Source organism: Mus caroli, unplaced genomic scaffold (assembly GCF_978045245.1).
Source record: "Mus caroli unplaced genomic scaffold, Mus_caroli_1 scaffold_19, whole genome shotgun sequence".
Classification (NCBI taxonomy): Eukaryota; Metazoa; Chordata; class Mammalia; order Rodentia; family Muridae; genus Mus; species Mus caroli.
Window position 1 is genome coordinate 51,463,809 of NW_028227274.1, and position 12,809 is coordinate 51,476,617.

At 45.0% G+C, this 12,809-nt stretch overlaps 1 protein-coding gene across 2 annotated transcripts in view; it reads left to right on the forward strand.

Moving 5' to 3' along the window:
* The window catches only part of Prdm6 (PR/SET domain 6), a 102,580-nt gene that overhangs the window by 61,382 nt on the left and 28,389 nt on the right, over positions 1–12,809 (forward strand). For both annotated transcript variants that reach the window (XM_021150657.3, XM_085833553.1), the window contains exons 4-5: positions 7,873–8,000; positions 11,460–11,584. In XM_021150657.3, the coding sequence (XP_021006316.1) occupies positions 7,873–8,000; positions 11,460–11,584 (253 nt within the window). The remainder of the gene's footprint in view (positions 1–7,872; positions 8,001–11,459; positions 11,585–12,809) is intronic.

A 12,809-nucleotide genomic window follows, 5' to 3' on the forward strand; every position in this document is an offset into this window, starting at 1 on the left:
ATGGGGATCTAGCACCCCCTCCCCACAGGCATGTAAATCACACACAGGCAGACAAAACACCAGTGTACATGAAATAAAAATAAAATTTTGATTTGTATAGAAAGATGAAGTGTAAAGACATGGTGTGAGAATAGACAGGGGAAGTCTCCCACTTCCCACTTCCCCCTTCCTTTTTTGTTGTTGTTGTTGTTGTTGTTGTTGTTGTTGTTCTATCAGCTATGAAGAGATTGAAAATCAAAAGCAGTTCTGGGCTCATAGATATGCCGGGACACCTCTCACTGACTATTTAATCACCAGAGGAAACTCACCTTCTCAGGTCAGAGAATCAAAAGCGATTTCCCATCTTCAAGGAGACTGCCATTCGTTTCTTAGCCTGAGTTGTTAGTATTTTTCCGCCAGCTTCTTTGTATTTAGGAATAATTTCTTCTAAGCCCTCAAATATGATCCAAGATCTTTCCAAAGCTGCACTTCTTGTGCGAGTGGAGGGAGGTGCTTCCACTGGGGCCAGTGTTGGATGCCTGAGAATAAACTATGTTTCCTCATCTCAGCTGCTTGGTGAAAGATGCCCCCAACGCAACACAAGAACCAAATGCCAGGGACCAGGGCATCCGTGAAGGGATGGGACAAGATTGGGATAAGAGATAGAATCTAGAACAGTATTTCTCAGCTTGTGGGTCGTGACCCCTTTGGTGGTTGAATGGTCCTTTCACAGGGGTTGCCTAAGATATCGAAAATGCAGATATTTACATTATCATTATGATGCATAACAGTAGCAAAATTACAGTTATGAAGCAGCCATGAAAACAATTTTAGGGTTGGAGTCACCACAACAGGAGGAACCGTGTTAAAGGGTCTCTGTGTTAGGAAGGTTGAGAACCGCTGCTCCAGCATGTCTCTTGGGGAAACCTTATTCCTTATAAGGGCAAAACACGGGCCCTGAGGTACTGAGAGGAACTAATGCATGTTGAAGTTGTAATTCAGGTTTCTTTTGTGCAAAGCTATCGGGTCTCTTTGGAGCACTCAGAATTTAAAAAGGGAGACAGCCTCAGCACACCCTGGGACAGGTGGGGGGTGGAAACTGTCCCATGGCCTGTCACTGCCCAGCCCTCTCACAGGGTTAAGCCACTAGCTCTTGGAGACCTTGGTTCCCTTTGTCTAAGCTGGCCAGGTTGGGACAGACAGTTTCCTGTGCTCTAGAGTTATCCACAGTGCTCAGCATTCTAGCAGAATGGCTTCATCTTCCCAGAGGCCTTATCCGCCACAGGAAATGCTCTCCCTGATTGCCCCTCCTCCCCCCAGCCAATGGCTCCTACAAATGGCTCAGAAGTGGTCTCAGGAACTATTGTGATGCTCCAACCAAGTCCTTCTTCTTCAACCCTGGGCAATGCTCCTGCTTTTCCAGTGGAGTTACCTTAACGCTTCTCTGAACTAACTCTCCTTCCTTCCTTCCTTCCTTCCTTCCTTCCTTCCTTCCTTCCTTCCTTCCTTCCTTCCTTCCTTCCTTCCCTCCTTCCTTCCTTCCTCCTTCCTTCCTTCCTTCTTCCTTCTTCCTTCCTTCCTTCCTTTCTTCCTCCTTCCTCCTTCCTTCTTTCCTTCCTCCTTCCTTCCTCCTTCCTTCCTTCCTCCCTCCCTTCCTTCCTTCCTCCCTCCCTCCCTCCCTCCCTTCTTCCTTCCTTCCTTCTTCCTTCCTTCCTTCCTTCCTTCCTTCCTTCCTTCCTTCCTTCCTTCCTCCCTCCCTCCTTTTCTCCCTCCTCTCCCTCTCTCCCTCTGTCCTTCTCTCTCTCCCTTCCTCCCTCCTTCTCTCCCTCCCTCCATCCCTCCATCCCTCCTTCCCTCCTTCTTTCCCTCCCTCCCTCCCTCCCTCCCTCCCTCCCTCCCTCCCTCCCTCCCTCCCTCCCCCTCTCTTCCTTCTTTCCCTTTTTAAGACAGGGTCTTATTGTATACCTCAGGCTGATCCTGCAATGCTCCTGACTCAAAATGTAGTGATTGTAGGCACACAGCACTGTGCTTACAAGACTTCACTGAATTAATTACAAGTTTTTTGTTTTTCTTAAAACCTGTGCTGATAGAACTAGCATGAGCATGCTTGTATGTGTTCTTGTGCGTGTACCTGAGCACACATGTTGGGAGGTGTGTTCTGCCTTAGGCTGGAAAGATGAAGGCTTCTGGGCAGAACAGAAGGGATTGATTCTGTCAAAGTGCTTCTGGCTAAGTTTCCACAGATAGCACTGACTCCCCAGTAGCTGTGCTTGCCAGTAAGTGCTAGACAGGTAAATTACTGGAGGCAGCTTGTGAAGTAAGTGTCCCTTGAGCCATTAAGTGGTGCTGGGGATCCTGAAAACTGGAGGGTGCCACTTTTCCTCAGCAAGATTGGAGCCTTGTCTTGAAGAGTTTTCAGGAGAAGATGAAAATCAAGTTAGGTGGCATTTGAATTTTTTGCAAACACTTGGCAAGCAAAAGGAAGTTGTCAGCAGCTCATTTGCAAATCTTGCTTGAGCCTGGTGCCTTCAGGTTTCTGTCCTCCAGCAGGTGTTTCCTTCCCAATAATGAGGGATCAGCTTCGAGCTTAGCTGTCCTGTGCTCATCTTTGTAGTTAAAACAAGCTGGTAGCATTCACAAGTAGCTAAGTAGTCAAGTCACTTGCCAGCCATCGTTGCACACATCCTACTCCTTCTCATAGGGAGTTTTGATGTAGGAAGATGTAAGCTTGGGAGAGAAGGTGGCTCAATGCCTGCCTCAGGGAGGTTTTCAGTCAGTGTGGCAACATGGTCTGAAGTGAGAGGGTTTGTGTGATCTTTATTTTAACCACATGTATAGGGTAACAGCTGATATTGTGGAACGGAAAATTTCAAAGCCCCTTTAAAAGTAAGACTGGCCTCTCCCCATTACTTATCTTGCTACTCCCATTGATACAAGATAGAAGAGACTCACAGCCCAGAAGCAATAGTTTCAAAATAGCAGCAGCAATCACAAAGGAAATCAGGGCTGATAAGGTAGATACATATTACAAGCTGATGCTCAGATGAGCACCTGACCTCCAGTAACAGGCAGGCTCTTTGTCTTAACAACACACACACACACACACACACACACACACACATACACACCAGAAATGAAGGCACAGGTTCCTAGGTTTTATTTATATATTTCTTTCATTGATCAAAAAACAATGTAGAATCTAGGGTTGGAGCTGGGTAATAGAGTCAGGGCTTAGTGAGTGGGAGTCCCAGGGTCTAATCTCCAGGGTAAACACAGAAAGGAAGAAAAGGACTCACTGCAGATACTCATTTACAGACCAAAACCACTGGCCAAGGACCAAAGCTTTGCTGTATTTAGGTCAGTTTTTTTTTTCTTCAAAGAAATGAAGGCTTTAAGGCAAAGTGTAATCCCACTGTTGTCCACCCCCTACCATACCCCCCACCCTTGCCACTGTGTTTGCTTCTAAAGGTCTCTTCTCCATGGAGGGTGTCAGGAGTCCTCGTGCAGTGCTTCAGTTTTACTGTGTATACCTATGTGTGCTTACTATACATCACACAAGGTACTGCCGTGGCACACGCTGATTGCTGCTCTAGTCTGTGTATTTCAACAAACGGCAGCACAATGGTTTTGCCTACCCCAAATCAACATTATGCTTTCAATATTTATCTCCCAATACATCTAAGTCATTAAAGTTAAATATATTAAACAAACGGTTTTGAGTGGATAGAACAACATACTCTTCCAATGGTAAGATATTTCCAGTACTTCTAACTCTTTGCTGGTCCAAGCGCTTCCTCAGTGAGGTCCTTTGAAACCATCTCTCAGACTCAGCAGAACCTCATTGGGATATTTCCCTAGACTATCAATAAATCTTAACATATAACCATTCTCAAGTTTATAGATGATATAGTGTCAAAGTGTCCTCCAGTGTGGCCGTGTCATGGTCCACTCCACATTGGCTATAGGGGGAACTGGCTTTTCCACAGCAGACACAAAACGATCTATTCTACAGTTCAGAATTACAAGATTTGTCCCCACCCACCCTTGGCCAGGTGTCCTATATGTTCCTCTCATGACATTCTCCCACTCTGAAAGTTAACTGCTTCGTTTTGGAAAAGAGTGGAGAAAATATTAGAACACTGTTTGTTTTTGCACACTTCTGGCAAAACTGTGCTGCTGGGTGTTTTTTTGTAGAATGACTCTTTTTTCCTCAATTGAAAGTCAACACTCCTGCCCTATGCTCACCACTTGAATGAATAAACAACCTTTGGCCTATCCAACATTTTCGCAGGTCCTGGGGGAGTTGTCTAAACACTCTGAGTAATTTTTTTAAAAATATTTTCTTGCTTACTTGAAATCCTTTGAAAGATAGATTAAAAAAAAGATCCTCAGTAATTCTAGGTATTGGCATAGTTCATCTCCTAAATTCCTTAAGTTTGGGGGGGGGGCTATCAGGTATCCAACTTAAAATTTCATGTCAATGTCCCACAAATATGGCTGTCAGTTCTGCCTCCAAGAACAACTTCCTGCACTGGTAACCGTAGCTGCTACTCTGGGCTGATGCTGGACCCATCTCATGTGCATTTCCTTCTAGCTTCTTTCTGCCTGGAAGAGGATGGCTGCTGTCTGGGAAATGAGCTCCTCGAAGATTGTTCCTTAACCAGGCTCTTCTCACCTGTTAACAAAGCTAACTGACGTTAACTCACTGAACCACAGAGTGCACATTAGCGACTGCAGCCTTTGGAGATGCCTTTAGTTTCTATTTAGCACTCAATACGCGCACACCCTCTTTGTGTGTGCTCTTTGTACTAAAGAAAAAAACAAAACAAAACAAAACAAGGCATCATCATTTTTTTTTAGCACCTTTTGGATCTTGCAAAGAAAGGCTGCATCTAAATGTTCACTCTTAACAGAGCAGACCAGAAGAGCTCAGAGCAGTCTTGAGGCAAGTGCAAAACCCTGGGCGTTGGGCTCTCTCAGTAACCACAGCAGGAGATGCTGGTCATGCCAGTGTAGTAAATAAAGCCTCCTTGAGGAAATCTCACACGTGTTGTAGGGCGTGGAATAGAGACCTTTGTGAAGTGCCCCCTCCCCAACCCTGGCATCAGATGCTATGCTCACAGGGCTAGTTAGATCTGTGTTTTAAGGATCACACGGACTATAGTATAGCTAATATCTTAGAGATCCTGTATGGAAGGTGGGTCAAGGGCGTCCTGCCCCATTTCCAGTGAGAAGGGGCAGGTCATTTGAGCTATGGTGTTAACAGTGGACAGGAGGAGGTTCCTGAAAACCAATAGGAGAGAAATCTGCATGGATCTGGTGGTGACCCAGTGAGAGAGTCAAGGCCAGATGAGTGTCTTCAACCCCCTAAGCGTTCAGTTGGGAGACTGAAGAAGGTGTATGGGATCGTCCCAGTTTTATGGGAAATATTACAATCAGTGCTGGTCAAAGTCGGGAAGGCCTGGCCTCATGCCACAATGTTGCTTTAGAATATACCCCCCCCATAGACAACGATCTACTTTTTCTTTAAGGCAAGTAGGAGGCAAAAATTGTGGGCTTCTTGGACATATTTCTTTAGAGAGACTGATGCGGGAACACGTTTATGACAGGAACTCTGTTCTACTCAGGATAGGCAGGATAGGCTTGCGAATGGATGGCGGTCAACTGAGCTCACGATCAGCCTGGGCCTTTCTTCCCAGTGACAGAGTGCCACTCGCTTCTGAGGATCCTGGCTGGGAGCACCAAGCAGGAGGGTGGTGCTCAGATCCTGGGGGCACCAGGCAGGAGTGTGGCACTTGCTTCTCACGATGTTTTGCCGTAATTATTACCGGCAGCTGACAGCAGTCTCGGGGGTGGAGGCGTTGAGGGGGGTAGTTTTGAATGTTGCTTGACTGGCCATCTTTAAAAACAAAACAAAACAAACAAAAACCCAGCAAGTTAACAATAAAATGAGCCGTCGACAAAAACAATTAGTTTAATCTAATCTAAACGGGATGCCCGTCTTTAGCTAGCTGCGCGGCAGTGGGCAGAGTAGCCATGTAACATGCTGGCATTGCCTCGGCTGTGTCACAATCCAGGGACCTTTCCCCTCCTTTCCGGCTGACTTGATTATCAGCTGTGATTATCTTGGTATTGTTACGAGTCCTAAATTTGCAGATGATTGTTTTTTTTACTAGCTTAACGCTTGTCTTTTATCGGTGGGGGTGGTAGAAAGGTTGGGGGAGCAGACAGAACATTAAGAAGGACAGGGTGTGTGTTCAGAGGCCTTCCAGCGACGGCCGAAAGCAAAAGGAAACCCTCGCCAAAGCTGGGGCCTCCAGACCGGAAACAGTGACCTAAATGAGTATGAATGACCATACAGCGAGGGAGACTTATTCTGCCTGTCTATTTGGGAGAGGAAAGGTGGGAGGGCTCAGAAAAGGAGGCGTGGTTTCCCAGGATGATTTGGGAAACCCCTAATCAGTTCCCAGGAGGCTGTGCTGAAAGTATATTTTGTTCTGCCATTGTCCTTCTAAAGTTTGCACTCCTAAGAAACTATTTGTGTGTTTGCATGTATGTATGCATGTGTGTGTGTGTGTGTGTGTGTGTGTGTGTGTGTGTGTGATCATATGTCTGTGAGTACGTGTGGGTGTGGAGGCCAGAGGTTAACCTCGGGTGTTGGTCCTCAGGAGCCGTCTGCCTTGTTTGGTGAGACAGGCTCTCTTACTGAAACCTGGACCTCATCATTATGGCCGGCTGCTGGGTCACCAATCCCCAGGGCCACACCTCACCTGTCTCTGCCTTCCCAGTGGTCGGATTACAAGTATGTGCCACCAGGCCCAGCTTTTGATGTGGGTGCTGGGGATTGAACTTGGGTCCTCAGGTTTCTGCAGGAAATATATTACCAACTCAACTATCTCCCCAGACTCCCGAAACGATGGAACTGCCTTGTGCCTCCTGACTGCCTCAACCTCTGGGGAAACCTTAGAGAATTACTATTGGATAGGGAACTGCCTCTTCTACTCCAGGACACCATGTCACACAAAGTCATTTCTGGAGGGGCATAAGTGTGTCCACCTTCAGCATTTACACGAAGGGTGTGTGTGTGTGTGTGTGTGTGTGTGCTTCTTGCCTGGTTTGAAGCGGATTTTCTTTTCTTTTTCCTATCTTGAGGAATCTGCTAGGGTTTACCAAAGGCAGTGATGACGAGTGAGCTTGGTTGAGAAATATAAGCTCCACACAAGACCGCTGTTTTCCTCTTTCTGTTTCTGGGAAAGCTTTGGGGCGGCTTCTCCCTTAAAGGCTTCAGAGACAGGAGTCTCCTGTAAGGGGACTGTCCGTTTATTTCATCCCAGAATCAATCAATCAGTCGCTCTCTCTCTCTCTCTCTCTCTCTCTCTCCTTTTATTTTTAACCAGTCCTCTAGAGTTCTCCAGCTTCCCGGCTGCCTTCTGCTGGGGGCCGCCCAGCTCGGTGGATGGACAGTGACTGCCTTCTTCGGATGCTTTTGAACGCTTCCATGCTGGAGACCGAGGGCCTTTTATGTGCTTGTTCCAACCACGTCAGTGTGGTCTCTCCTTTCAGCTTGCTTTGTTTATCCGGCAGCTCATTATTTAAGACTAGCCTGTCAAAATAGGTTAAATATTCTTTGGGAAATATGGTCACATCCTTGAGATAGCACAAGTATGTTTAATCCAGGGAAGATTGGCTTGATAAGAAAAAACGTGATCGACTTGCCTCACCAAAAAATATTTCCCCGTTACCCTGGCTGAGTTTCCGTGACCGTCAATAGGCACTAGCAAACCCAAGGACCGTAAATCTCTGCAGCTGACATGGAGAGACACCAAGGGAAACAGGGAAAAATGATTGCTGATGATACGTTCTAACTACTTGACCTTCTGACCTCTTCTCTAGATATATGATCAAGATGGGACACTTCAGCACTTTATTGATGGTGGGGAGCCTAGTAAGTCGAGCTGGATGAGGTATATCCGATGTGCAAGGCACTGTGGAGAACAGAATCTAACAGTAGTTCAGTACAGGTAAAGTATGTCTTGATTTATCGCCAGAGCCCTTTTGGCTTGCACAGACAAATGCTGGCTTGCTGCGAGGGGTTGAAAACACCCTCCCTGCAGAATGCTGTCTATAGATTGGTTATTCTTTGCTGGGTTTCTGAAATGGCCTTGGTGTTGGTAGTGATGTTTTCATAGACACTCCGAAATAAAAGTACAAGCACAGGTCCTCTTTGAATGTGTGCACAGGCTACAGTTATTCTACATCATCACTTGAATGTCCATACCAACTCCAATGAGGCTAACAGCCTCACTGATTTGGGGTACCTCCCCCAGCAGATGTGAACACATTACACGTATAAATGGGAGCTTGGGGACTCAGTTCCAGATCGGTTCCTTCCGGTCTCTCTCAGTCTCTCTCTCAGAGAGAATAAGTTTCATTTGCACAAGAGTCTGGAAAGCCCAAGAGCCCAGTGTTCCCAAACTGGCCGTGCTCAGCAGCGGAACTGAGCCACCATGACCTCTCCTGTTCTCTACGGGTTCCAGAGCTTTTGGGGCTGGCCCTTTGATGAGTTCAGCTGAGTTCCAGGTCATGTGGCTGTTTCAAATCAGAGGAAAGAGCCCCCCAACCCCCACTACTGTCTCCTAAGACAAATGGGCAGAGACCAAAGACTGACAGATCGGGGCGGAGGCATCCATACATGGACGGAGTCTTGGGGCACTGTTGCCACTTCTTGATGCACCTGCTACCCTCCCCCACCCTGTTCCTCAGGAAGGCCAGAATCAAGACGAGAAGGCAGAAACAAATCAAACAGGAAAAAAAGAAAAAAAAATCCCCAGCCCTAAGCCGCCTTCTCTCAGAATCCCTCGAAAACATGTGCCTTATAAATATATGAGCTCAGTTATAAACAGCCGTGTTCCCTTCAGAGTCAGAAGCAACTGTTTAGCTTTATTGAGCACCACAGACACATCAAAGCCAAGAGCCTTGGGCTCCGCAACTTGGAGTTCTGCCTGGAGCTATTTATTTTCCTTTTTTTTCTTAAATTTTTTTTTTCTAAATTTTTTCTTTATAGCTTAAAGGGTGCACAAATCTGGCTTACTCTCTGAAGGTCTCCAGTTCTGAAAAGAGCATACTTCGGCAGCAGTCTGACTCACTCACTGCCTGGGTTTCCCATGCAGTGTCATTAAGTCATGGTTTACACGAGATGGTGCAAGAGGCTAGTTGGTGATTCTGGGGCAGACATGGCGACACACCTTTGCCATCAGGGAGTTTCTAGGCAACCCTGAGCTACACAATTAGCAAAGATTGGGTTTGTCCACTCAGCAAGAGATGGTTTGGCCACTAATGTAATAAATACCAAGGGAGCTTTTGAGGCAAATTCTAAATTTGGGACAAGAAACCCCTTCGGGAAAGGGGCGTGAGCAAGTCATTACCTATCTGTCAATAGTAAGTGGATTTTACAACTCTCCTTTCATGAGGGCGCTTAAGCTTTGAGCTCTCTCGGACGATCTGTTTTGGATTACTGCAGATCTTTATACAATGAGCTACAAAAAACACAATTAAAAAAAACTGGCATCCAGGACCAGTGACCACGTCCAAAAGTAAGAAAATAGAAAAGTTGGACCCTGAAGAGCCAGCCTAATTTTTTTTTTTATTGTACGTGAATGTCCTCTTCACAAAAAGTCAGCTGGTTTAAATTCATTCTGTTATGATTTGTAATATCTAAATGGAATTTTCTTCAAAGCGCCCTTGATTGATTGACCCTCAGCTGAACGTTTTGTTTTTATTTTGAGGCTGACAATAATGTTTGTTGGCATGTGTTCTGCTTCAACTGCGTTGGGACGCCATGAAGCTATCTTTATGAGTCATCCAACCACAATACTAAATACATGTCAGCAAAGGAAATATTATCTGAAAAGGGAAAAATCCCTTTGATGTGCTTCAGCATGCAGGGATTTCTGCAGGCTTGGGAAGCTCTGGGTGCTTGTAAGGAACGGTGTACGCTTACACACTCCCTCCCACCCCCCTTGGCCTACACGGTGCCTCACAAGACCACCCATTGCTCCAAAACAGTTCTGGTCTTTCAGCGGCAAAGTGGTCATTTAGTTTAACACATTCATTTGCCGGGCGCTGTGTTTATATTAAGGAAAGGCAAACCCAGAGATGAAATGTTACAGGGATGAAGTACAAAGTAGACTCAATTTTTCTCAACTTAGGGGATGTCAATGATTTATAACTCGGTTCCAATTTTGATTTTTTTTTTATGCAGCAGTGGAAAGAATTAATAAAATGCACAGCTTTGAGAGATGCCAAGGCAGGAAGGGCAGTGAGGGCTGGACAAGTGGCTGGAGTTTTTGTCAGATATTCATAGAATGTTGGGGAAAAACCGTTCTGCTTAGCTAGCAGTGCCCTCGTGAGACAGAATGGCAGCAAGTAAGGAAAATAACAAGATAAATGAAATTTTTGCAGCTGCAAGTAAAATATTGAGAATCTGCACTTTTTTTATTGATCTTTATGATCCTATTGCCAAGAGCCACTTTGTGGTGACAAAATATGTTGACAAGTGCGTATCTCACTGCCATGAAAAATGTGGGGAAGGATTCTCCTTATGTCTGCAGTGTTCTACAAGGGACAAATTACACTGTTGCGGCCAATTCCTTACAGAAAGGCAACATTTAAGGCCCACCAACCCTAAAACGCTTTTATCTGGAACTTGAGGCTAATGTTTGTAACAATCCTTCATTGAGGAAACCGGTCTGGGCACCCCATTCTTTTAAAAATCTGTAGATTTTTCTTAACTGGCACCAAAGCTGCTGTTGTAAAAGATGTTTATTTCCTGGCACCCTCTCTCCATCATCCAGGGTGTAATCTTTCAGCCCGAGTAAAGTGCTCCTCTTGTATTTATTGAATTTCTATCCATTTCATACAAGAGGCCTTTTCTCTTCTCCTACATCAAACTTTAGGGGTGGGGGGCAGGGCCAGATAGGAGGGATTTTTTTGTTCCCTTAGTCCTTCTAACACCAAAGCTGCTCCATTTTATTATGAATTTGGGAACCCCCAAGGTCAAGGTGCCAGGATACACTTAGTGCTTTTTCTTCAGATAAGACATCAATAGTATTAATTGACATTTGAGGTTGGGGAGAACTCACTGGCTCTGCAGTTTGAGAGGCAGATTGCCAACCAGGAAGAATTTTCTCATTAGTGTGAGATGGAATTTTTTTTTAATGAACTTTTCCTTTTCTGCTGTCTCCTGGGCCAGATCTCTGTCTCTTCAAAACCCTCTATGGAAGGCACTGCGGAAATGAAGTGGACATTGTTTACCATGCTGAGTTACAGGCTCTCTTCAATTGCCTGGCATACCATGGGCATAGATTCATTATAAACGGTGTTAGGTGGAACTGGGCAGAGGGTTTTGGGGGTGATAACAATGTGTTGGGACGTATGAGCATTTCGCCTTACTAAGTTGGGTTTTCTTTTGTTTTAAATAGGTCGAATATATTCTACCGAGCCTGTATAGATATCCCCAGGGGCACCGAGCTTCTGGTGTGGTACAATGACAGCTATACATCTTTCTTTGGGATCCCTTTACAATGCATTGCCCAGGATGAAAACTGTAAGAATCTACTTTAGTTCTGAATCCATACACACACACACACACACACACACACACACACAAGATAACCTTTTAAAGAGTGCTTTTTGAAACTTCTGAAATATGATTTGCTAATGATAGACGTGCATGGACCATTCTACCACAGTCTCCTTTTCTGATCTACTCTTTGCCTGGTCACACTTTCAAAGCCTTTGCCAAAGTTTTAAAGAATCGCTGAGAGAGAGAGAGAGAGAGAGAGAGAGAGAGAGAGAGAGAGAGAGAGAGACAGAGAGAGAGAGACAGAGAGACAGAGAGACAGAGAGACAGAGAGACAGAGAGACAGAGAAAAAATGAAGTCAGCTGGTCTCCTCTGAGCACCTACCATGTGTCTGTCACTTTAAGAGAGAAAATGGCAGAGTTTTTTGCTCTGAAGAGACACAGACTTGGAGCTACCCTTGATACAGAAATAACAAAGGAACAGCATTGTTCAATCAAGGTGATCACCGCTGCAGCTGAGTGTGAATTAGCATACTCGTTAGAATAATAGGACGAAAAACTATAGGTTTATATATGACCGTGGAATTCGTGTCTAAATTTTCTTATTTAAAACTATGTCTAGAACCACAAAGTCGTCTTCTATCATTGGTATCCTGTTATCCACTACCTTTAAAACAATAATAGAATATTTAGGCTGATGTGAACTTGCAGAAACTTCTATCTGAACTTACTGCAAGTTGTTCCTGATGCTTAGGAAATGGTTAAGGTGATAGACACATGTGGGATAGGTTTAGATAATCCCGCAATGCAATGGGGAGGACGCCTGCTTTAGTGATGCTGTGTTTTCCTGTCATCAAAATGGACTCCTCTGTGAAATGATAATTTGATATGCTGCAAGAAAGAAACTGAGACAAAAGATGGGTTTGTCAATGGGTGGAGAGTTTCCTCTTGGAAGAAGCTGGTCTCTCTCTCTCTCTCTTTCTCTCTCTCTCTCTCTCATTCTCTCTTTCTTTCTCTCTCACTCATGCACTCATCCCACAAATGCCGCCAGTACTGCTCACCACAATGTTCATCTGTTCCTTGTTGTCTTTAATTCCCTTGTTAAAAAAGAAAATCTTTAAAGAACACACTGCTATCAACCCTTCTATTTTACACTAATTTGAACCAAGCTCAAAAGAAAACATGGATCTGGGCCTTCTTTCATTCTGTTTCTCCTGGAAAGTGTCCTTTCTGCTCTGATACTCCTGTT